General features: G+C 38.4%; 1 protein-coding gene across 5 annotated transcripts; it reads right to left on the bottom strand.

The window, feature by feature from the left end:
- Positions 1-343: 343 nt before the first annotated feature.
- Positions 344-27,079, bottom strand: c2cd2l (c2cd2 like). Of its 5 annotated transcripts, none has more exons than XM_026211818.1 (15): positions 26,733-27,079; positions 24,581-25,016; positions 9,995-10,090; positions 8,426-8,545; positions 7,970-8,083; positions 7,732-7,845; positions 6,412-6,514; positions 5,983-6,115; positions 5,231-5,295; positions 4,962-5,083; positions 3,951-4,122; positions 3,743-3,847; positions 3,280-3,410; positions 2,544-2,781; positions 344-2,474 (listed from the first exon to the last, which is right to left on the bottom strand). In XM_026211818.1, exons 2-15 carry the CDS (start codon positions 24,941-24,943, stop codon positions 2,200-2,202), a joined length of 2,151 nt encoding a protein of 716 aa, XP_026067603.1. In that variant the 5' UTR covers positions 24,944-25,016; positions 26,733-27,079; the 3' UTR covers positions 344-2,199. The 5 variants fall into 5 exon arrangements, with proteins under 5 accessions (XP_026067603.1, XP_026067607.1, XP_026067604.1 ...); XM_026211822.1 differs by having other exon boundaries at positions 3,337-3,410; XM_026211819.1 differs by having other exon boundaries at positions 3,280-3,407.
- Positions 27,080-27,312: the final 233 nt, after the last annotated feature.

The raw sequence follows: 27,312 nt of genomic DNA, 5'->3' as shown, positions 1-27,312 counted from the left end.
ACGCTTTGTCTGTGACGCCAGTGGTCTTTTACTATGTCAATCAAATTTGGGCGGTAAATTCAAACCAATTGAACACATTCCCTCTGAATTTTAACATTTTGGCACATTATATTTAAACCACCACAATTCTGTTTATATATGGGTTATATGTAATGTAACGTTATATATTACATATTATTAGATTACTCAATCCACTGTGTTTAGTTTAAAGAAATAAATATTGTTGGTGGTTTAATCACAACACTTTTTCAACTCGCCACATTCCCTTGGACTTTTTCTCCTTTTCAAGTCATAGAAGTTAACTAAAACATTTTTAAGAGGGAAAAAGGAAAATGAAGAGGAGTGGATTTTCAAAAATAATTTATTCAGAATAAATTAAACATCAAACGAACCACAATAATAGAAAGCTCCGATTACCTCAGAAGGTCCATGGCCTTCGTTTGAGATTGTTCGCTGTTATCATAACATTCTGGTCATATAACATTTTCAGGCTTTATGCTCCAGGAGTATGCTACACTAACTAACTTATAACAAAAAAGCGCTCTGTCGTTGATTCATGAACGGCAAGTCAACGTTTTATAGGTAAGATGTGTTCCTGTAACGTTAGTAATAATTAGATTTTGACAACCAGTTGTCTTTTTTTCTGATTATGATTATTTCAAATATTTGGTAGAACAAATGCTGAAATATGCACCGATCATATGGGATGGGGGAGGTATACCGCAAAAGAGATTCCCTAACTTATTTCGCCCCAAATTAGATTTGTGGTCATTTAACGTTAACTTACCCACTCTGATGTTGTTTCAAACTTCTATGACCTTCTGTCGTGCAATACAAAAATATATTTTAACAGCCTCGGTTAACACTGCACGATGCATATGGTCCAGAGAAAGTAAACCGAGGTGAATAATGCTAGATTTTTGTGAACTATACTTTTAACGCTCAATACTATAATAAAAGCCATCTATGGTATAACAAACAACATCTAACGTTACGTTTCGTGTGTTTAAGTAAACCAAGCGGGGATGGCGCTATTCTGGGTAAGTTTATTGCAACTAATGTTAAGTTAAATGGTTTGCATGTTACTGGTGTAAGGCCTGTTTTGTTCAAAAAGCCATCTCTGAAAGAAAAAAAATGCGATAAGTTAGATAACGTGATTAAACATTTTTCCTTTTCATAGTGACGTAACGTCATCCCCTGAGGTTTGTTTTCACGTAGACCCTGAAAACAGCACCTTTTTCCGCTGCATGTAGCTCAAGAGGTTGTAGATTTAAAATAATATGTGGTATAATTTATAAATATACACAAATGTACTGTATCCCTTTTGCCATATGAAGAGTTACACTTTACAACCAAAAACACGAACGCAATTTAGTGAGATATGCCTACAGTAACTTATGAACATTTCCGTTTTCTTAAACAAATAAAAACATCATTATAAAATATTATTAAGCCACAATGAATGTCAAACGTACCACTATTTGAAAACAGGTCAAACCATCCCTTGATCTAAATGCTATAGCAACAGCAAAACGAGAACAAAGCTCACAGCATGTCTTAGCAAATCACACTCTGGAAATACATTACTCCTAATGAGCTCAGGAGAAGAGAATCAGTGCTGATAACAGTAAACTATACACAAACATGATAAAAATGACAGAAAAATAGCTCCCCAACATTGTAAACAATCAGATTAAGAACCAAAGTGCAACTGATGGAATAAAATAAATAAGAAAAACTACACATAGCGTCAGTGTTGGAGGCATCATTGATCTATGTCGCCCCCTTGTGCTCAACAACCGCATGACATCCGTCCATTTTGAGTTTTTCGAGTTTGTTCGCTCATTATCACCCACAAAAGCAGCCTTTTATACGTTTCGTCAAATTAATTAGGTAAGCGAAGCATCAAAGGTCAAAACCTTTGATATTACACATTTTTTTTGGCTCTTTCCATAATGAATTGCTTAATAGTAGGTTAAGTATGATGTTCCAGTCAAAAAAAGAAACAAACACCAAAACAAGGCTGGCTTCCAGGGTGCAATGTGTGGTCTGAAGTCTTACACGTTAGACCCCTCAAGGTTGTGGACAATCAGTATATAACATAAATAAGTTCTGGAGAAATTTTAAGCCAGTTCCACACTCATTTGACTGGTGCCCGCACCGTGTCTCTCTTACTCGTCCTTTCTCTCCGTTTCTCCTTTAGTTATCTGTAGTGCTGGACCCTCCGTTGGCTGTGCTGGATTTGCCTTTTGTCTTAGACGAGCGGAACGAAAAGCGTTTGATGAGGCGACGGGAGAAGCTTCCAGACTTTTTACGGCTGGCGGAGGAGCAGGAGGCTGTGGAGGAGTCATTGTCCAGGTTTGAGACGTCCTCGTGGGACTGACTGAAACTGGGGTCTTTCTCTTTGTGTTTCCTGCGGAATAGTAGCTTGGTGCCACTGCGGAGGAATCCCACTAGAACAGAACATTCATGCACTTAAATGAAACCATAAAAATACATTTTATGAAGAATACATCAAAAATACATTCCAAAGAAGTTCACACCTTTGTGGTCTTTGAGGCTACGTGTTTCCAGTGCTCCGGTTGATCCGGTCTCTGACTCCACGTCATCCACAGAGGGTCGCTCGGACACATCAGATGGAGTAGTCTCATCTGTTTCCTGATGTGCGGATGCTCCGTGGTGGTTTGGGGCTCCGCTGGGAGAATGCGCCCCCTGTAGGGCTGCGTCCATTGCTGCAGCGTAGCCCACTGATAAGGCTGAGTCATCTTCAGTAATGGGGACCTGAGGGAAGGACAGAAAATTAGTTTCAACACAGTGTTCCTCATGTACATGTGCTGCAGGCACAGCTGAGGAAGACAACATGTTGGCTGTGTCTTTGCAGAAGTGGCTCCACTGTCAGGTCAGACAGGGGATTCGAAACGGCGAACGGATCAGTATGTTCTGATGATTTTTGAGATGGGATATGAGACGAGTGAGCTTGTGATGAAATTTAGATTGTAATCTATAAGTTTGTCAATGTTTAAAAGGAAGTCAAAATCAGTTAAATGTAACTTTTTGTGTTATAACAGCCTAAAAGAGACAATTTCCCAGCCAAAAAGTGTCCTGATGAGAGGTACATCAACAATTATGTGAGGGAAAGAGATTACTAAACAAACAAATTACCCTGGGGAAGCTCTAAAGAGACTGTTCTCGTCGTGATCATTTCCCTAGACGCTTGCCTCACTGTAACCAAGATGTTTTGATTAGACATGTCTGTTTACTTGATGTTCAGGCTCTGACCTTTGACACCCCAGATATGATGAGAGTGCTGCGTTTAGTAGGTGTCTTCTTGGGTACCTTACTGGCCGACTCGGTTAGCTGCCGAATGGCCGTTTCTGCTACGGGATCCAGCCCATTTGGGAGGGTGCCTTCTGGTTGGAAATAGCACACAGACACAAAAACAACAGAATCAAAAACTTTCTAGTTATTCATACAAATTGCAAAAAAAGTTTTAGAATGTAATTTATTTCTATAATGGCAAAGCTGAATATTTGGTGTTTATATGTGTTGAAAACACCTGTGCTGCTCAATATTTTTCTGGGAACCATGATACATTTGTTTTCAGATTACCTTGGTTAATAAAAAGTTTAAAGCCCATCACTTGTTTGAAATAGAAATCTTTTGTAAACATATTTTAACTCTTTAATCAATTATTATTAATCAATTTAATGCATCAAAAAAGAAATGTTAATGTGGAGCTCACTGCTGGGGGTAGGACTGGCACTGGTGCTCTGCAAGCTGTTAGTGAGCACGGTGGGAGTCTTTTCAGTCACCTCCACCTTCGAGGGAGACCTAGACGGAGAGTCTCCTGCAGTTACAGAGGAAGAAATAGGATAGGGTAAAACCGCCAAGTCATTTCGATGGTACTGGAAGATGGAGACAGAATGGTAGTATCGCTGAGTGAGCTTTACCTAGTTTGTGGTCCAGTTTTAGTCGTGACTGGATGGTGGTTACTGTGGTGACTATGGTGCCATCGGGCATGATGGTCCGGTCCACGTCCACCTTCTTTGAGGGGGTGACTGAGGATCGCAGAGGAGTGGCATTCTGACATGCACGCAAATCACTGGACTCCAGATACAACAGCTATGGAGGCGGGAACATAAGATCAATATACTCTCATTTTTTTAAAGAAATTAGAAATGGGGTTAAGACAGCCAGTGATATCTTCCTAAATCATTTTGAGCTGACTTTGCCTATGTGTTCACAAACACAACTATTATTCAGAGTATTTAAGTGTGTACCTGTAAGCACATGTGTGTAACAAGTACTAGGTTAAATAAAGAAAGTTACAGAGTAAATCAGAGATAAGGTGAGCATTCGATTCACAAGGCAGGCCACTGTAATAAGATATGTTTTCTATTAAATAATTCATTGACATTTAGAAGGGACTTATCAGAGTGTTCGGAAAGAGAACACAAGGTTGCTGAAAGCCTTGAAAGTTCTGACTGCAGTGTTATCATAGAAATAATGCCATCCATATGTATACTTTATACATGGGAATTATTTGTCTCTGCACTTTTTTACATATATTTTTCAAAACATATTACTTTTATTTAGCAAGGACACAATAAATTGATCAAAAGTTACATTTATACTAAAAGACATTTATAATTAATATAAGTATACAGAATGACTTCTGAAGAATCTTGCGAGACTGGTGACAGGCTAATGGCTGCTAAAAATTTTGCTATACCCTCACATGCATAAATTACATTTTAAAATATATTAAATTGAAAATATATATTTTTTAATTGTAATAATATTTCAGAATATTACCGTTTACTCTATTTTTATCAAATAGATGCACATTTGGTGTACATAAAAAGACTTCTAACCAAAAGAATAGTCTTACCATCCCCAAACTTTTGAAAAGTAGTGCATATCAAATTTTAAACCTGTATACTACATTATGCTGTCCTTACTTCTAATGTTATAGTTGCAGTTGGAGCCAGACCATGACCTGGTGCGATGGATAGTTTATGATGTCCATTAGGAATTCTTTTAGAGAGATCCAGTTGTAAGGAAGCACAACCAGGCAGAAACTCTGTCGAACAGAAAACAAATTGATCAACAGACAGGCAGGAGAATTGAGAATACCAGTCTTTAGTCATTCACCAGATCATCTGAAATCAATACATTTCTTGTTGTGCTGGATGAACTACTGAATGATAGGCACTGAAAATTGACTCACGTTCTCCTTTGCTGTTCTTCTCCACAAGTCTTACTTTGAGTTCTTTGGTTTCTGGTCCTACTTCCCTAATTGATAAAAACAGACTTTGATTTATCATATAAAATGCACACACAGAAGTCTTTTATTTTGTAATACTGAACATTGAAGATGTCTCTTTGTATCATTAAAAGACTGAATTGACTTTAACGGTTGAATCTGGATTTTAGGTTATAAAACCGTATCGGTATTGTGGTAGACTAAATATCCCCTCTGACCACACAGCAGCAATCTGGCTATGAGAATTAAATTGGCATCACAGGAAGTAGTGATGTGTTGGGAATGGCTGTAATTAAATGTGCTAAACAGCTCTTTGTTTCTATGGGAGTTGGCTGCTGCATATATTCACAGAGCCATTGGTGGAGCTGTTCACAGCTTCACACCTTCATTCATGACAGAAGGGCTGCCATTATAAAACAGACTTTGATGAAAACACTCCATTGTGTCAAACCGGAGGGGTGAAATTGACCTTTAAAATGGAAGGTGTTCGAAGAACCCACTGGATTATCAATCTAGTCCTGCAGCACAGAGTTAAATTAATTGCATGAACAAAAAGGACCCTGTCTAATAGAATATGACCGTATAAGAAACGTTTCCTTGTATCCTTTCCTATGAGTCAGACATGTCAACACCTCACTCAGAAAGTTTCAACCCATTCATTTAGTTTCATGTCTTTATGTTGTTCTGTATCTGCTTTACAGTAATGATGTGCTTACAGTTTGAAGTCGTCAGTCCAGTGCAGGGCTGCTCCAGGACTGGGGGAAGGAGTACGGAATCCGGTTCTCCGTTCAGTGGAAGGAGTGTCCAGATTCAGCACACAACAAAGCTCCCCTACATGAGTCTGACATCCTGGAAAAGTCATTAACATAACATACATCATAAACTGCTCACATCCAGAGTTTCTGAGTTAACATAAGATAATTCAACTTGAAAAAATATTAGCCACTGCAAAAATTAATAACTCTTGTTATGTAAAGTGCCCTAAAAATACATCCATCTGGGTTCAAATGAATATGAAACCAGCCTAATAAGACTTCCTTACAAAACATTAAACTAGCCAAATGACTGAGTAACTGATTGTGCACATATGTAGGCACATTTTTAATTCTAACACAATGTTTTTAAGAATCATGATCATTTTATACCTTTTTTGATATTGTTTGCTTTGAGTTGGTGCACCAAAATCTGTCTGACAGGCGTGCTCTGAGGTGGACAGTTCAGACCGCCGATCTGCTTCTCCCTGGGGAACTGTAACAGTAGAAAATGTATGTTTTATAACGTGAAAGTAACATGTTTTGAATTTTATTCCTCTTTGTGGACTTTAATTACATGTCTTGTGTGTTTAGTACAGATACTCTGTATGTCATACGTGTAATACTCTCAACCAAAATATACAGTATCCACACAGATCTGTCACACAGGGTTTCTACAGGATTTTTTAAAGGTAAATGCAAGACTTTTTAAATAATTTTAAAAGGGAATATATGTCAATATGTAGCTGTAGAAAAACTTGTAAATACAATTTCTCATTAATATCCATTATTTCATAATTCATTTTTACAAAAAATAAGACTTAAAAGTGAAAGTGAAAGTGATGTGACATTCAGCCAAGTATGGTGACCCATACTCAGAATTTGTGCTCTGTATTTAACCCATCCGAAGTGCACACAGAGCAGTGAACACACACACACACACACTGAACACACACCCGGAGCAGTGGGCATCATTTATGCTGCGGCGCCCGGGGAGCTGTTGGGGGTTCGATGCCTTGCTCAAGGGCACCTAAGTCGTTGTATTGAAGGTGGAGAGAGCACTGTACATGCACTCCCCCCACCCACAATTCCTGCCGGCCTGAGACTCGAACTCAAAACCCTTCGATTGGGAGTCCGACTCTCTAACCATTAGGCTTACGACTTAAAAGGCTTAAATGATTTTGCTCTCAACCAACAGAATATGAAAATACCTTTAACAACATTGCAAAAAAGCTTTATTATTCCTCAGTATATTTGCCTTGTTTCCCAGTGCATATGTCCAAAAATTATTAAATCGAGATACACTTACTATAAAAGAAAAATGACATGAATCTTCTTTTCTGTGAAATTGGATAAAAATGAAGTTTTGAGTAAAAATAATACATATCTGCCAGTGGACCTAGGATGACACATATTTGTTCTTGTACCAAACAAAGTCACTAATTTTTTTTCCAAAAACAAGAGTTTTTATTTTGCATCTTGCATGAATTGGAGGAAGATTTTTTTTAGCAATGCATGCAACATTTAATACCATGACCTGCTCTGATTTAAGACCTTTCTAAGGCCTTATGTTGTGAAAGGGTGAATTCAGATGTGACCTTTTTAAGTTTTGTATCAACCTTGGTCATAGTGTTTCAAATGGTCACCACGCTGACCCATTACACGGTCATAACCCCTACTGAGCGATATAGCAATCAATACTGGTATTTTTACCGCAGGGCTTGATACACAGGCTCTCAGGTTGAGGATCATGGCAGGGTGTGTTGTGTACAGTGTGTCCTCCACCAGCGCCGCAATCATTTCACTGTCCACTTCCACATCAGAGCCCTAAAGACAGAAACAAACAAAGATTTCACATTCTATGCATAGTTGCAAAAGCAGTTTGCAACGATTTGTAATACATCACAAGCTGAAAGGAACAAGACCTACTTGACCAAAACGACTCCCTTACCTCTTTCTGGACTCTTTGGCATGGTGTTACGGTTAAAGAGAGATGAGGTTGCTTGGAAAAAGTCCAGGACACAAGGAGACCCTCTTCTTCCACTTCCTCAAGACACACCTGCAACTACAGAAGTCCATACAGAACATATTAACTCCTATTTCACGCTGAATTTGCAAAAGTAATATATTCATCGATGGCTGCTCCATTTTTTTACCACCTAGAGATGTAACATTTAACTATGGCAAAAGTGGTGTCATTTGTTTGAGATGAGTATCGCATGCAATATTCATAGCCACTAAACCTCACAATCTACATCAAGCTATTGAGATGAGAAAAAAATGGGCAAACTGAGAGGCTCATTCATCTGAGCAGAGGCAGGAGACGTCAGACTAATGAAATCGGAGTGTGCAGCTATGCAGACTGATGCAAACTCGCAGATGCAAATCCATTTCATTTGTATTTTACCTGGGCCTGCATGGGCTTCATTGTGATCTGGTAGGTATCCATGGAAACGGCTGCAGGTGACTGCTGAGTGACAGTCACGGGGAATGTTACGGTGCCGACTGTACAATTGCATTGCAGGACCTGGAAGAGGTTGAGGGTATGATCGACAAATATTGACTGAGCTGGACACAACATGCTATCTACAAATCTACTGAATGCAATTCAGTAGGAGGACACATTAGCCCTGATTTAAGAGTTCAAAACATAGATCCAAGAAATATTAAGAGCATGCACACATAATGTCTGAGCTGAACTCCTCTTGTAGTTGTATGGAAATTGTGTCTAAAAAATAGATTTTCAGATGCGTGTTTCTCTTAATGGATACGTAATCTACCTCCATACATATGCAAATATAAAGGTATGGGGTCTATGTAAATATATTAAACAAGCTTTAATCATTTTGGATATGATAACTGCACGTGCAAATGAATACTACTGCAAAGGATGTGTGCACTATTACTGCTCTCATTCATTTACACTGAGAGGAGAGAGAATATGCAGATGAACACAATGAAGCTGAAATGCTGACACTCCATTATATGTATTATTATGTATTATTGTAAAAATTGTAAACATGTATTATTGTAATTACCTGCAATCATATTTATAACACAAAATTATCACTAAATCATATTTAGACATACATACATACATACATACATTTTTTTAAATATACTGTTCAAAAGTTTGGGGTTGTAAGATTTTTAAACATCTCTGAAAGAAGTCTCAAGGCTGTATTCCCTAGTACAAAAAAAGTATATTTAAAATACATTTATTTCATACTAAGTATAGTTCAAATCTATTAATATTTACTTATTACCTATACATATTTAATTACATATTGCTTGAGGATTACTGATATAAAAAATATATTTGGAGCACTAGTGCACCATGCAAATTTTTTATATTTAGCCTAAAATGTGTTTCAATGTCACTACTGATGAGGATTGTGTGATATGTGAATAATATCAGTCTTTAAATGCAAGACATTTAAAGTGCATTAAGAACAAAATTAGTTGTTCCAATTTAGCAGATTTTAAGCATACCAATTTAGTATACTAAAAGCTTACTTGCAGGGTATTTTTATTAAGTACATAAATATGTAAATGATGTGTAGTGTACTTAGCATGAAATACATTTTAGTATATCTATTTTTCACTTAAGTACTATTACAATCAAAATAACTTTTTTTTTTTAACATGTAATTCCTGTGATAGCAAAGCGACATTTTTTAGTAGCCCTTACTCCAGGCCTCAGTGTCGCATAACCTTTCAGAAATCATTTATATATGCTGATTTGATGCCCAAGAAAAATTCCTTATTATCAATGTTAAAAGCAATCATGTTTCTTTATATTTTTTAAATACATTTTCTTCAGGATTTAGTTCAAAATAACAGCATCTTTAGGAACATTATAAATGTCTGTCTTTCTTTGCTTGGATATTTGCACATTTATTTTTTGTTAGATTGGCCAAACAAATTAGTAACCTTTATTTGGCATCTTTTTGGTGTCAAAGTTTTGACTGCTTACCATGCTGCGTACTGATTGGTCGGTGCAAGTCACACGGTCAATGGATGCAGAAGTGAGGAGCTGATGACTGTCATCAAATGTGATTTGAATGGAGCTCTGAGAAGAAATGAAGATTGTCAGTTAGTTCCTCTGCACATAAATCAGTGAAGAAAAGCCATTTCTGGGTGCAATCACTATTCAGATACGTCTCCTGGTCTAAATGTCTATTTGCATGTTTATATCAAGCAGCTAGATGATGGATCCATAAATCTTCACAAAGCTTCTAAACAGAAATCCCAGCCACCTAGAGATAAATTAGCATGATAAACAGGCAAAGGAGGCACTGCAATATCATCTGCTTTACATTCCCCGCAATTCATCTCTTGCAATTATGCAAAATGCAACTGCAGGAAAAAAAAAGACAAAGAAAAAAACACCACTTTTAATTAAGAAATACCATAAATCAATAAGCAGTAAAAATTTATAGAAATATAAAACACTCATCATTCCAGCTGAGCTTGAAAGAAAACAGGTTCCTCTATATTTTAACTTCTTAAAGATTTTGCTCACGTTTGGGCAATTATGTACTAATTACAGAGATTGAAGGGGTCGTATGATGCAATTTAAAGTGTTCCTTTCTCTTAGTGCTACAAGCTGTTGGTGCATAGATAAGATATGTAAAGTTGCAAAGACAAAAGTCTCAAATCCAAAGAGATATTCTTTATAAAACTTAAGACTCGTCCACGCCATCCTAAAATGCTTAAACACACCCCCACATGTCTACTTCACTGTGTGGGAAGATTTGCATAACACCGCCCAAATGTTCACGCAAAGAAAGAAGGCGTAAGTGAGCATTAAATTCTCATGCAGTGTGTGTTTCATTCACACTAGAAGCCGGAGCGAGCTCTTGCGCTGATAGTCATACCAGGAAACTCCAAATATGGACAAAAGAGTCTAGCTATCACCATGGTTTTCACAGGAAAACAGAAACTTAAACAGAAACTCAGTATGCGCAGATAATCAAAATCAAATGACTCGGACTCTAGGGCAAAAAAACCCTGATCGGGACAGCCCTACTATAAAGTGGGGCATATCCAACTTTGCAAGGACAGTCTGGCGCTTCTGACACACAGCATGTAAGTACGTTTTCATATGTAAAGAATCTACACTGATAATAATAATAATAATAATAATTCCTTACATTTATATAGCACTTTTCTAGGCACTCAAAGCGCTTTACATAGACAGGGGGTATCTCCTCATCCACCACCAGTGTGCAGCATCCACCTGGATGATGCGACGGCAGCCATATTGCGCCAGAACGCCCACCACACACCAGCTTACTGGTGGAGAGGAGACGGAGTGATGAAGCCAATCAGCAGATATTGGGATTGTTAGGAGGCCATGATGGTCATAGGCTAATGGGCGAATTTTTAGCCAGGATGCCGAGGTCACACCTCTACTCTTTTCGAAAGACATCCTGGGATTTTTAATGACCACAGAGAGTCAGGACCTCGGTTTAACGTCTCATCCGAAGGACGGTGCTCGTTGACAGTATAGCATCCCCATCACTATACTGGGGCGCTAGGACCCACACAGACCACAGGGTGAGCACCCCCTGCTGGCCTCACTAGCACCTCTTCCAGCAGCAACCTAGCTTTCTCAGGAGGTCTCCCATCCAGGTACTGACCAGGCTCAGCCCTGCTTAGCTTCAGTGGGAAACCGGTCTTGGGCTCCAGGGTGATATGGCTGCCGGCCATTCAAATAATAATTCAAATGCAAGTTTTTCTGATCACAAATGCAGACATGGTTTTGGGTTTAAACGATGTGATATGAAACACAATGTGTAAAAACACAGTATAAGTCATTATACATTATATAGTCATGTCTCATCACGCCTAGACACAGGATCATAGTATGGTATGGGGCGTAACATTTCCATTACACTCTTGAGGTATTCAGCTAATCACAATGCACTGGACAGCTGGCCAATCAACATGATTTTCAAAATGATGAGCTATGTAAAAATCTACACGTTTCAGAAAGGTGGGCCATATAGGAGTAACAATAATTTACAATAATGTAACAATGATGTGGAATTTTAACCTTTTTTAACCTGAAACATTGCATTACACCAAATACACCGAATAGTGTAATTTTTACCATCGTCTTAAGACCCCTTTATTACAAACAACATACATTCTGTCTCTCTTCAATCACACACACACATTCACAACTATCTCTAGCCAAAAACAATGGTCAGCGAATAGCATACTCAGGATATGACATCATTCTGTCCAGGCGAACATGGCAGACTGCCATGACGACAAGCTGCCAATGTACCTATTTGAGCCAGACTTCCACAGTTCACAAATGGAGATCAAGCAACAAACATTGCATGTCAGAACTCCAGGTAGAAAAACACGGATCTAATATAAGCTTGTAAAACACCCAAATAAAGGCCTCTGATCACATTAAAAGAAAACCTCTGCAAGTGACAGGATATTGCAGGACGGCAGAAACCTTGGCAAAGTGTGATTGGCAATAGAGAAGTGTGGTAATGGAAAGACTGCGCATAACCACAACACTGTGTGGAAAACACTGACTTATGGTGCTGTGGCTGTTGCCGTCATTGGACATAACAAGGGAAACTATTGCTCTAGCTTTATTTTAAAATGATTTAATGTACTGTGAGACAAGGTGAGGGTGTGTAATTATGTTTTTCATCATCACAACTGACACAAATGATGCTCTGACTAGAAGATGCCATAATGAATCTGTCACATCAAGAGAATATATAATTGAGGCTGAAGATGACAAGCCTGATGCATGAGAGAAACGTCATCCAGAAGCTGAAGTAAACAGATATCCAGCTTACTCTACAATTACCATAAAATCATATCTTGAAGTACCACTTAAAAAAAAAATGAGTTAAAGGGTCACAGCTCATTTAAATGCAAAATGAACAATGTGTAAACACTCACAGAGTAAAACTCAAATGTATATCTCAGAGAGTAAGATTAAGTTAGTACTTCCGAGCTTTAAAATTAGAGGAGCTGAGCATAATTGACTTAGGTTTTCTCTCTCTCTCTTTGTAGCTCAGCCAATGGGATGAGAGGACATGTTTGACTAGGTAGCACTTACTGGCTCAGCCCCTGAGCTCTTGGAGAGGAGGAAGAGAAAACACAAATCCCCTACCGTACAGGCATATGTTCTTTCATAGACATCTTTCCACCCTACACAGATACACAAGCATGACGATGTGTGTGTTAGTGTGTTCATTCAGGCAACACTTGGTCATTTAAATGCCAATAGGTTGACTGGACGCAATATTAACATCAGCCAACTATGGACAAAACTATGAATGAATTAAAAGTATGATTATACTTAATACCACTTGATTGGAATTGTCAGAAACAAGTATGTGTGTGAATTGTTTATATATGATTATTAAAGAAGAGGGCTTCAGTTTCTGCCATGCAAGAAAATATGTGAAAAAATATTAAAAATACAATATACAAAAAATAATTTCACAATCATTTTATAGCATAGTATAGTAAGTGCAATATAACTTATTTATAACAACTATTAGTTCAGTTTTGAATTTCCTTAATATTGCATGCTTAAATGTTGGCCAACATGATAAATTTTTACGGAGTGTGACACACTAAAGCCCCTTTCACACTGCACGTCGGACTCGCAATATTTCCGGAACATTGCCGGGTCGCCTTCTGTGTGAAAGCAACCACGTCCCGGGCTTGATTACCGAATTGAACCCGGGTCGGGGACCTAGTAACATCGCGGGGTTCGACCCGGGTCGAGCGCTGTGTGAACAAAAGCCAGATCTAATTCCGTGTCGAAGGGATGACACGCGTTATCGCGCGACTCTTTTACCGGCTGATCAACGGAAGATCAACGTTCGCAACGAAAATATATGTGCAAACTGTAATGAAGCAGAGATCAGTTAGTTCCTCACTTTCCGCGCTGATGCCGAGATCGTTTGCTTGCTTCAGTGAAAGTAACGTGCCTAGCGTTGTCGACTCATACATTACACGTCACACGCTGATGTCACGTGTCGTTACGGGGTCTTCAAGGGTTGTGTGTGAAAGCACGCACATATCCCAGGTCATCACTGGCAGTGTGAAAGTGCAAAATCTAGCGACCAGGGAACAATTGCAGGAACACTTTACCCCTGTATTTGCCGGAATGGCAGTGTGAAAGGGGCTTAAGAAGAACCGCAAAAGTAATCTGATTCAAATCTGTGCTGCTGTAGAAGTTGATGGTTTTACATGACAACACGTATTTCTAATTCTCTCCTCGGCAAAGAATCACCACAATACGTGTCATTTGCATACAGAGACAAGTCCTTGTCATTTACATCACACATTTGCATGTTCATCTGTGATCTTCAACAACATCATGCTGTGATCCACACATTTGACAATGGCTTTTACCCACTACAAACAGACACGTGCACTGAGACCAGAGAGGGCCAGAATAACAATATTAGTGCTCCGTTAAATTGGGAATACACCTTCGTTTGCACATTAAATGTCCAAAAGAGTGTTGAGGCTTTGATTTATTTTTACACAACTGCATGACCCCAGAAAATTCGTTTATAGGGGGAAAACTGCACATCCAACTACATAACAGAGAAAAAAAGCTTTTTCTGTCCTGTGCATCAGCAGTTTGCTCAGATTTCATCAGTGAAATCAGTATCCCTGATGAAAAAAAACAAGCCCTGTCCTACCCCATAGGGCACAGTCAAGCATTTAAACAAAATCACCAAACATTCCCTTTAGGCCATGTCAGTTTGCATTTTCAACATAAGTCAAACCTACAAAGCTCATGCAGAATGCATGTTTCAAATAACTGACATAACATAAATAACTGATATGCCTTGTGTTCAGTGGAGTGTTGGGCAATGTTCGATTTTATCTAGGAAATTATATCAATAATAAAAAAAAACTTGCCACAATATCATAACTTGAACACCAGTAGAGTATCTGTCAGCGGCAATGTAATCATGTAATGGTGATGTAAATAAGAGATCCAATGTGCATCGAAAGAACTTCATTGATTATAATGGAATGTACTTTGTAGAATATATATGTCACACCCGTAAACTGTTTTGTGTGTTTTAATTCCCCATGTGTTCAGCGTGACCTAGTTTTCCCTCGTGTCTGATTGTGTCATGCTGTTCACCAGTGTTCTATTAATTATCCTCGTTTGCGTTTGTACTTAAGTTCTAGTCTGTTCTATTTTTCCTTTGTCCTTGGAAGATTGTGTTGGATGTTACCTCTCTTGGAAAACCTCTTCCCCTGTGGATTTGGAATAAACTACTTTTTCAATTAACCATCTTTGTTGTGTTCTTATGTTCATCCAGCACGTATCATGACAATATTATATGTATGTTCCTCCTCTCATTCTCGTAAATTAAGATGTTCTTTTAACATTGTAGTGTGCTAATCTCAGTCAGACCCTTAAGACTTCATAGGCATGTGTGCTTGTCACAAAAAGAGGCCATGTGTGCAACTGTATGTGGAAGACAGAGAGTGTTCCTAGACATATTAGTATAATGTCACTTTGAGTTTGAGCCACCCTGTCTTCAATCCCCTTTGGACTCTTCAAATGTACCACAACAGCCTTTTGAAACAACCAAAAATATCCTTCTTTAAGGCACCATGACGCAACTTGATGTCAAAACTAAGGATCCAAAGATTCCTTGAGGCAAATCTAAATCACTGGCTCCCAAAAACTTAAGGCAGTCCAATGCCGTTTCAAAATAAAGGAAAATAGAGGGACTCTGTCATGAACAAACTTTGCTTTTTTTTTATTTTTTATTAAAAATCTCTTTTGCAAGGGAGACCTGGCCAAGATAGGCAGCTGAATTACATCAAATTACATCTTTAAGCCTTGTAATAATCATTTATTGTCGATTTTAATATTTTATTGGTATATGTAGGTTTTGCTGCTCTGTAAGTCAATATGAAGCAAGGAAAGACTTACTTAAAGCTGCGGTAGGGAACTTTTGACGCTCTAGCGGTTAATAAACAGAACTGCTTGCGTCTTGCGGAAGAACATTGTAGCCGGATCTACTTCTCTCTGTTTATGTCTATGAAGAATCACAAAGGTACTGGGTTACTCCGCCGCGGTATCCCCGAAGCAATCTAAAATAGTCCCAATATAAACACTTATTATAGGTGTACCCTAGTGATTCAGGACAAGCCAAAAACATGGTTTTGAAAATGGATTCATGGTGTACTCGCTTATTATATAAATTTTTCTACATTTTGAACACAAACAAAGTTACGGACCGCAGCTCTGACTGGTTATTTTTTACCGGGAGCGATGGAGTTTCTGCAAATGGCAATAGGACCACTGGGAGGAGCCAGAGGAGCTTGATTTTTTTTCACAGATTATCTGTCTCATATTCTACTGTCAGGACATAATGGCAGGTTTAATAAATATGTAAATAATATTTTTTTACTAAAGAAAACCAACAGTGGTAATTATATTCAGTTGCTTATTTCTTCTTCTCTGTCCACCAGAAAAAAAGAAAAAAGAGAAGGATGATAGCAAGACAAAAGTAAGCTAACTAGTTTGACCTTGAGCCCTGTTTGTGCATGTGCAGACAATGTGCTATTCTGCTCACTGCAGGCATGATAATGTGCCATCATCCCATTCCATCATATGCACAGATGCCCCACACACACACACTTTTTTAAACACAGATGATGCTGACACTGACACACATGCCTGGAAGCCTGTGCCATATTGGCAAGCGATAAACTCTGAGAACATTGACGATATTAGACAGGCCAGCTGGGAGAGCAAGAGACATGAAAAAACTCAATCTCATATGTGCCCATATGACCATATGATTATATGTGCCCATGGCAAATGCCCTTCTTTAGTTGCCACGTGATGACCAATTGTAGACCATGTTTAACATGCATTCTTTGTAACTACATGACTCAATGAAATGGACAACTGCAATGCTATGTGGAGGCATACAGGTCCAATACCGTTCAAAAGTTCGGGCTCTGTCAGTTTTTTTTTAAGACTATTAGATCGTTATGATGCTTAGAATTTTGCTGATAATTTATTCAGATTTCTTTGCTGAATAGAAAGTGTTTAATCTCACTTTTGGTCAATATGCATCAATGCTGAAAAAATAATACATTTCTTTTAAGCCTGATTCAGACTAAATGACTTTTTGATTTTGGCATGATCTGCTTGATCATGGGAACTCATGAACGCAGGTCATTAAAGACGGCAAGTGGTGAATGGTCGTGTAGTCTGTTATTGTTTATTGTACACAACAAGATTTAAGGAGTCAAAATCACATAATCTGACGCAGTGACTGTCATAATGAAAAGAAATGGTATAGTCTGAACCCTCCATAAAAAGAAAAATCCTACCTACCCCAAATTTTTGTATTAGGATTAATGCACAGTTGTAAATTAAGACACAAAAAACTTTGAACTCTGGCCTTAAGGTAGCTGGTCTGTATATGTCTTATTATATTTAGACTATATTTTAATAAATATTTATTAATTTATTACATGTATAATTTTGGTCAATAATAAATCAATTTTGTTCTTTGATTTCTTTTTCCCAAAAATTTCCATTAAACGTAAAATTCATGTGAAAAAAGAAAATAAACTCAGTCATTGTATATTTTAAAATCAACCAGAGAGAAGCACATTTATATGTAATTTGGTACAATGATGAGGGCATACATTCACACACAACTGGAGAAATCCTGTCAGAGTGACCAATTAAACTGATAACTTTGACAAGTTATCCAAGTCATTCTAGGTCAAAGAGCTGTGTGCTTTTTTTATACCATGTTTATTAGCAAGTAGTGTACTTAATTGTGTGTATGTATGTGTGTATCATACTGTATCTCAGAGGACGTCCTTCTATTGTTATTGCCACATATAACCAGCTGTGCAGATCCCCCCCTGCCAAATCCCTGGATTACCAGAGGGAGTTTGTGTGAGTGTGTGTGTGTGTTGGGTGAGAAAGAAAAAGCAAAGAACGAATGAAGGATAAAGCCTCTTAGCATCCTCACCCATCACAGAAATGCAAACTGAAACTAACCAAATATGACCAGAATTGCAGCAAGCAACTCTTTATTCCCACTGCTGCTGAGTAAGCAAAATCTCTTTGACATCAAGGTTTCTCTGGGGTGCTGGTAGAGTCATATCAATTCAGTTTTTTACTTGTTTTAGGCCTCTACCACCCAGGTTGATTCGTATAGAAACAGACACACACAACACAAGATTCACATATTGTGTGGGGTATCAAAACTGATCATCATGATCAAACCCTTTATACTTCATGTTCCCTATAATCCTTCCCTTAAAGGCAGTCCAACAGCAACCCCACTTTCTCCGTAACAGTCAGCAAAGCGATAATCAGATTAAAATCCCACCACATGTGAAATTATGTAGAGGAGATTAACCAGTGGTCATTGGCTGGTTAATCATCATAGTAGGAAGTTTTCTGGAGACCTTCATATTAACGATCATAATTAAAAAGTTGCAAAGTTCCATCTGGATGAATAAAACTCTCATTGGTGCAGTGGTATTCATGCACTTCCCTCTTAATGCCTCGGGCAGCCACAATCACATATGCACTGAGCCCGAAACACATTCCCCCTTCCTTAAGCAGCTGCTATACTGTTATTAAGCTCTTGCTGAATTACATTACTAGCTATCAAAATCTTTATTGCCATACAAATATCAGCAACTGCACCAAATGAGACTGAATAAAATGGAGGTGCTTTTTTTGCACCTTGAGTATGAGCTCTATTTTCTTTTATAATAGCCAAAAAGTATGACGTATCCGAACCTTTTTGCCTTTTCTTCAGAATAAAAAAAGTGTATTCTAAAGGTTAAATAAACTGATGAAATATATTTTTATTGTATTTTTTCACATTTCAGGCTACAGGGTTAGATACACATCTACAGCATAGTTTTGCTACAGTAAATAAATAAAAAAATGGTTACACTTTACTTTAAGATTCAGTTCTCGCAATTAATAAAACATCAACTACGACTTTTGCCTCAATAAACTCCTTATTTGCTGCTTATTAATAGTAGGCATTGAGTAGGGATGTAGAATAGGGTTATACAGAATATGTGATTTATAAGAACTAAAAAAACAGCCAATGTGTTTATAATAGGCATGCTAATAAGCAACAGGTTAAAGGAACACTCCACTATTTTTGAAAACATGCTCATATTCATACTTCCCTAGAGTTAAACAGTTGAATTTGACCATTTTCGAATCCATTCAGCAGATCTCTGGGTCTGGCTGTAGCACCTTTAGTTTAGCTTAGAATAGATCACTGAATCTGATTAGACCGCAAGCATCTTGCTCAAAAATGACCAAAGAGTTTTAATATTTTTCCCATTTAAAAACTCGACTCTTCTGTAGTTACATCATGTACTAAGACTACTACTAAGACTACTTTCTAGGCCGATATGGCTAGGAACTATATTATAAATCCGTTGTAATAATCAAGAAACATTGCTGCCGTACAATGGGTGCAGCAGGCGCAGTGATATTAAGCAGCGCCTGAAAATAATACCAACAACTCGGCAATTGCTGCAACTAGTGATGTGAAAAAACCCGGGACCTCGGTACCAAGTCGGTACTAAAAAAAGAAAATGCTACGGTAGCAGTTTTTTTTTAAAGTACTGGTGGTACTGAGTACCGGTCAACCTTCGGGATACAAGTCCAAGTCTCTAACCATTAGGCCACAGCTTTCTGAAGGAAACTGGCTGTCCTCAGAAAATTATGGATGTAATTTTTATTTAATCTTGCCTGTAACACCTGAGGAGCATTTTGAGGAGCATTTGTGAGCGCTAGCTTAGTGTTTATTTGATTACAGCCGTTATCGGAGAAACCTCTCTCATCTGCTCTACAAGCGCCTCCTGCTGGCAGAGAATTAATTTGCACATATGCAGACACAAATTAGAGTGCAAGGCATTTTTTAATAAGCATGTTTTTGTGTTTTGCTTTGGTACCGAGAACCGTGGATTTTCACTGGTATTGGTACCGAATACTGAGATTTTGGTACCGTGACAACACTAGCTGCAACTACACAAAACAGCTTTGGACTATTTCAGGAGCTGCGTAATATCACTGCGCCTGCTGCACCCATGGTTCAGCAAAGTTCCTTGATTATTACACCGGAAAGAGAGCATAGAAAAACATTTAATTTTCAGTCTGTCTTAGTGCATAATGTAACAACAGAAGAGTCAAGTTTTAAACAGGAAAAATATTGAAACTCTTTGGTCATTTTTGATCGAGATGCTAACGGTCATCAGCAGTAATCAGATTCAATGATCTATGTTAAGCTAAGCTAAAAGTGCTTCCACCAACCCCGTAGATCCGCTGAATGGATTTGGAAATGGTAAAATTCATCCGTTTAGCTCTAGGGAAGTTGGAAAATGGGCCTACTTTCAAAAATAGTGGCGTGTTCCTTTAATAGTGAAAACTGGTCCCCACACTACAGTATTAGCTAATAATTGGTTATGAACTGCATTCATTTTTCGATTCATAAGCATAAACAGTTGGAATGTTTAACAGATAGAAATACAGAATGAGAGACTTTGTCTCTCTTCTCCTTCATCTCCAACCTGAGAGGTGGTCGCCATGGCTAGGGCTGGAACCATGGCGTTTGTTTTCATGTTGCTGTGTCAACAGATGGCTTCAGTGCTTCAGAGGGGCAGAGCGAAAGTTGCTCAATCTCTTTTGCTCTAGATCCAGTCTCAAGCATACACACACACACACACACACACACAAAACACCTCACAAGCACTGGAACAACCCCTCTGGCAGGTTTTTCAGGTCAGAGGAACTTGATATGAGTGGATTGGGATGTCAATGACCTGGCATGCTGAAAGAGCAAATACCCGGTCTGCTTGGAGACAAGATTCTAGATCAAAGCTTCCAAAATGGGAACTTCTCCCCAAAGCCCAATCTAACACAGGAATATTTAACTAGCACATAGAGGTCACCTCTAAGGGAGAGTCACGTGACTAACATTTCACAGCACTATAAATTCCCACAGAAGATCCAGTTATTGCAGATTAAATTGAAATTCATAGTTGAATACTGACACCTACGTTTTTTTTGTTTGTTTTTTTTTGCTAATCCAAAAGGTCTTAAAATTCAGAGTCGTTCCATTCCCTGACCACTTTTCTTTGGAGCCAGTTAACTGTCTCCCCTCTGTTAGCCAACCCTCTCTCTTCCTACATTATAATCAAAGACATTAAAACTATCAGATGAACAGAGAAACGGGTTCTTTTCATAAAAGGTAAAATCATTAAAACAGAGAAGAACAGATAAAGCATGGCTGTCTTCGATACAGCTTCCTTTACGGTCTACTGCTTTGTATAATTGAAAGAAAACGTACAGGAGTTGAACTGAACTCAACAGTGTCCTACTGTGTGAAAGGTTTTGGGAGATGAACAGAGACTGAAAACTGATGCAATTTAGAAACAGATGGAGGGTTTGGAAAGACATCTGGTAAATATTCTGTATTAAAAGGTACAAGGTCACAACTTTTGCAATCAAAAAAGTCCCTTTTTTCATTGTCAGTAGTGTAGGAATGCATGAAGCACTGCTTCGAAACAAAGCAGCATTCTGTTGGTAAAGGAGGTCAATTTTTGTGAATGACTTCCAAATCTGTGTGAGGACATGTTTCACCCTAACATGAAATTCCAGACTGCACAGATTCCTATTGAAATGACTGGATTTAGCCTGTGAAATTAAGCCGAACAACTGTAAATGTGACCACACCTACAGTATCAAGAATCTACAAGGTAGTCTGCCAAACTTTGGGAAGAACTGAATGACAAAAACATTACACCCCTATTTTTAATTAGCTTGATTCACACAACAACACACAATACACCAATATAACCTGTATGTTTACATGCCTGAAACTATCATCCCACACTTATGAAACTATAATTCCCTAAGCGTTTATAATGGAGGCTGCACCTTCTATACCATGATCATGAAACTTCAAATAAACGTTTTGCATAAACTTAAAAAACAAGAACAGAACCATACTAGTCATAACCTGTGCCAGTTCCATTGAAAAAACGGTGTGAATTTATTCTTGAAATCTAAAAACCACACACAGTGACACATTACATCAACTCCTGTGACTCACTCCCACATGGGGATTCTAAACGGTAAAGACATTCATTAGGAAAAGTCCTTACTTCAGGACTCCCTGGTACAGAGTCTGCAAAATCGTTGCACTTCGCAGCATTTTTGGATCAGCTGGACACATTACAATCAGCGCTGCAGTTATGGCACACAGCCAAAATGCACTTCAATTAAACAGCTAACTAATAAATGGCTATTTATTAGCCTCGTCCTGCTCTCTTTTCCCAGATAAGCCAACTGGCTGTGAAGACATTTAAGATAAAAGGACAGCAATTGCATAACTGCATTCTGTAGCCTTCCCTCCCCCCACTTTGACAACCTGAGAAAATAACTAGGTTGCTGAACTGGCACAACTATCGGCAGGAGACCTCGGTAAGGAAATGAGATGGAAGGATTTTCTCTCCCCACACTGACTTTCTATATAGCTCAGGTGTTGGATCAAAGTTCACTGTATTGAAGTTTAAATCCCTTGAAAGCTTGCATTTGCTGTAAAACCCGACTGGAACTGCCTGTTGAGTGAAAATGCCATTTCTACATTTTACTCATATCTCATCAAACTAAATATGCAGATAACCATCACTTAAAACGACGGTGAGTCCGCTGATGAACTGTTCTTCAAAGACTTCAAGGAAAAGCATTTTTTCACAATTCAGCCTTACCTCACAGAGAAAAGTGTCTAGAGAGGGGATGGAAGGACATCGTTCATTTTTTCGAAGTACACCTACAGGGCAGACTGAGCTTTGATACAGACACAGATCAAATACAGTTAGAGTTAAATATAGGAGTGGAGACCTTTACACAACTCACCAGTCCTCAAACATACTCTTAAACAGACGAAGGGCTACAGAGGGAACCAGTTGTTAAAGAGACCTTTAAACTAGTTGTGTGATCTGTGTGTGTTTTTTTTCTGGAATTTTTTTTTAGAGTAATATACATATCTCAGATTGATCGTGGAACTGCAGATTATCTGAATGCCCATGAGATAATGAGCTGACCACAAACAATAATCAACATAAATATGCTGTGCTACAGTTAATCGTTTAAGTAATGTAACAATATTGATATTTTTGGTCATGGGTCAGGACCAGTGGACAAAATATAACATTTAGTAATATTTCCAGAAAAGGCCTCAAAATACAGTATATTTTGCTGTATGAATATTTGAATAGGCAAAACACCAAAATAAAGATCAGAGCCTCTACTTTTGAAAAAAAAAATTTTTTGAAAAAAGTTTTATTCTAGCTTAAAGCACTCTCTTTTTAAATCAATCCTTTCATATAGGTAGGTTTCATAAAAATGCAAAATTCATAAAAAATGAATCAAAAAAGCATAAATTCAGTAAATTGTTTCCATCAATACCACCAAAGCTTGCACAGACATATACCTGCACTTCCTGGACCAACATGTTACCCCGTAACATTATGCAGATTTCATTTATATTCATTTATAACTCGTTGGGAAAGAGTTAATATCTACAGGGTAATTTGTTGACTGATTTCTTCATCTGCTCCGATAGAAAGAAGCTCTTTCATTTTGGCATTTCATTTTTTTTTAATTCATTGATTTGCTGCAGGAGGCATTTATTCACCCCCCCTGGAGCCATGTGAGGCATGTTTTAATATGGATGGATGGGCTTTATTTGACTACTTTTGAACTGCTGAACAAAAACAAACACCCATGCCATTATAAAGCTTGGAAGAGCAAGGACAATTTATTATTTAACTCAGATTGGATTTGTCTGTAAGAAGAAAGTCACCTAGGATGCCTTGGGGGTGAGTAAAACATGGGCTAATTTTCATTTTTGGCTGAACTAACCCTTTAATGTTAGCAATATGGATAAAACCATTCATACAGCTAATGCATGTGAGAATAACAGACAGTTGCCGGAAAAAAGTAATCTGTCAATTAAACAGGTATCATGTGAAAGTGTGCCTCTTAAATATAAAACCAGTGCAGATAGGCAATAAGTGGGTCAGATTTTCAGCAAAAATCTTGCCGTTTAAGACAGCCCTTTAAAAAATACTCTCATTTACACTGATTAGCTAAGAAAAAAGAAGTGCAAATTTGGCTCCATGAGAGAAACCCCAGAAGAGACAATAGACTGAAGCCTGTCATGTGTAATACTCACTGCAGAGCAGATTTTCTGGGAGGAGAGTGAAAGTGTGTGGTTGTTACACAAGAACCTGTGTCCCCTGACACTCTCACACCCACACGTTCACTAACAAGTAGCCAGGCCATGATATTATGCCCACACACACTCGCATTGCCTAAAAATACTCTTACAGATGTATAAACATGCACAGAGCACTGAAATCACATGTGTATGTATATACAAAACCCTCCTACATATGTTTCTACATCGTATTGTCTCAAAACAAATTGAATTTTGCTCCAGATTGTACTCACCCCTTGCCTGCAGGCCTGTTCGTTGAGCGCCCTGACCCAGGCTCTCTGCCAGTGCTCTCTGAACGACTTGAACGCAAAAAGCGAGGACAAAAGACCTTTGACACCCGCTTCAGTGTCACTCCCTGCTCCGTCTCGCCCCAACCTCAGCCTCAGGAGGGAACCCCACACGCCGCCCGTCAGTGTCTGGTGGGTGAGACTCAAGGGCAGCTGCCACGGGGTCTCCCTCTTGCCTTGGACCCTCGTGCACCACCTAAGGCGATGCAATGGCAGTGAGAACTGAATGAGCCAGGCTAATACAACCAGCAGCGAGGCGCAGAAGAGCGCCACCTGAACCAGCCAGCTCACGTCCTGAAAAGTCGTCATCTCCCTAATCACTGTTCACTTAAGTCTCATGTTTGTGAAAGGTTGAAAATCTTGACTCACGAAGGTTGGAACTCTGGAGAAAGGGCAAGAGAAACAGAAAGTAAGTGGAGAGGAATAGCCATGCAGCAAAGACAAAATATGTCATAGGAACAGTGAGATCTTTAAGGGATGGTTGACTCAAAAAAAATCTAAATTCTGTCATCATTTACTCAACTTAATGTTGTTCCGAACCTGTAAGGGGCCATTCATACAGAATGCATCTTGCTTTTAAAATGAGAGACGTGTGACAGGGGAGACAATAAAGACACAAGGTCCAGAGATGTGTTTTTATCATGCACATCTGTTTAGCATGTTAATGCAGAAAAACAACCGAAGAGGAAAACACAGTGGAATGCAAAAATGTGTTTGTGAACAGCCCCGAAGATCTTTTTTCATTTAACAAAAGAGCTGTTAGACAGCATGTTTGGGAGTCACTGATAGCAGGGATGGTTCACACTACACAGAACAGTGGAAAGAAAAAAAGGCAAGGTCTCAAGAAAAAATGTGAACTTTTTTTTAAACTTGAGCACCTCTCGCTATTGTCAAATTTGTGCATCCAGTGCATGATTAAATAGAAAAACAACTGAAAACAGTGCAGTTGAACGCAAAAACGTATTCTGTGTGAATGGTCCCTTTCTTGATTGCTGTTCTCTTTTTATGTTCCAAGGAAAAACTTAAAGGTAAAAAATAATGAAAAAAAAAAAGAAAAAAAAAAATAATAATTATATATATATATATATATATATATATATATATATATATATATATATATATATATATATATATATATATATTGTGAACTGTACTTTTAAATAAAAGGTTAAATTCATGAAAATCAGCTATGGTTTCTTTTCTATTTACATATATATTATATTATTGGCCAATGTTTTCCTACCAAACAATAAGTAAAGCCAGCTTACCTAAAAAACATAGTATTTATTTCACAACACCACACTTACTGCTGCTGTATTTGCTTATTGTGCTGTAAAATCGTAATAAAGGTATGTGTACTATATGTGTGTGTATGTATGGGTACACACACACACACACACACACACACACGACAGTGGTCTAATCTTATTGCACAATAATGACTGTAGTTACTACTTTAACCATTTGCGCCCAAATTATGGTTACCATAGTAACCTTTTTGCAAAGGTTGCAAAAACGTGTTCTTATCAAAGAGATGTACATTGTTTCGTGTTAGTATTACAAACGGTGTTTTAAAGTTTTAGCAGTTAAGCAAACTGACTAAGCATTTCGGTGAAAGTGTGACATTCAATGCCTGTCCTGAAACCGGAGAAGTGCGCAACTTCTTCCAGAAAACTCAGATCGGTCGCAGGTGAAGCCTGTCTCAAACCCGTTCCGATTCTGTCACATTACTGACAGTTCAGGGTTTTCTGGGTCAGTGCAGCACTGCAACGTCGAAATAGCTCAACATGACCCATCTAGCGATTCATTTAAATTCCCTTCGTCTTGACAGCTAATCTAAGCTTGTTTGCAATAGTGGTGTTCATATCAAATTATGCATGTTTACGGCCCCCTCGCAGCTCACCAAGCTGTGTTTCAAAGCCTAGTAAGCTGCCTAACTAGACAGCATTTTTGGGCAACTGACTCAGATCAGTCAGTTCAGCTGACTCGGAACAAGCCTATGATTAACAAAAATGCGGGACGCGCATATTGAGAATGAGGAGTTGTCGTCATAGCATAGCCCAGTATTAAAAAACAAAAGACAGAAAGGAAATATTACCGATCAGATGAGAAACACCGTCTTTGGACGCTGACTAGCTACAGATCGCCAGCTCAATGGCTACATCATGTCTTCGTTATTTCAGCACCAGTCTTCAGGTCCGAGCATCTTCTACGATCAAACCTGAATTTATCGGTACATGGCCTCCGTTTCGTGAATGTTTAGAGTGCTACATAAAACCACACATTTATAATATCCTGCGCTGTCAACTCAAGAGAAAATGTTCCCCCTCCCACCGTCAGTATTGAATGGTCTGTAATGGTAATGCGCAGGAACAGAACAGTCGAGCTGTCAAATAGTGTAGCAACACAAACTCACACGGCGCAAGCACTACACGTATTTAAAGAGACACCCACACCCTCTTGATCTATCAAAACTGCGCATGCGCAGTGCGCACATTCCCTGCCTGCGCGCCACAAGCGCACTCGCTGTCGCTGATGTTTATGAAGATTTACAAGATGTCATAAACGTAATAATGATAGTTCCTTTAGTCATCACTTTTAAGATACAAGTATCCATTTATTTTGTGTTTTGGGCTAATTTTTCTAATTCTATATTAGCCAACTTCTGTATTTACCAA

This window comes from Carassius auratus, chromosome 30 (assembly GCF_003368295.1).
Source record: "Carassius auratus strain Wakin chromosome 30, ASM336829v1, whole genome shotgun sequence".
In the NCBI taxonomy this organism is placed as follows: Eukaryota; Metazoa; Chordata; class Actinopteri; order Cypriniformes; family Cyprinidae; genus Carassius; species Carassius auratus.
The sequence above is the reverse complement of the archived record's forward strand: the minus strand, read 5'-3'. Positions and strand labels throughout refer to the sequence as shown.

Coding starts and splice junctions, on each gene's coding strand:
- c2cd2l (XM_026211818.1), bottom strand. CDS start 24,943: ATGACGACTTTTCAGGACGTGAGCTGGCTGGTTCAGGTGGCGCTCTTC. Junction 7,846..7,969: donor GCCAAAGAGTCCAGAAAGAG/GTAAGGGAGTCG, acceptor TTCTGTCTTTAG/GGCTCTGATGTGGAAGTGGA. Junction 2,782..3,279: donor TCATATCTGGGGTGTCAAAG/GTCAGAGCCTGA, acceptor TCCTTCCCTCAG/GTCCCCATTACTGAAGATGA.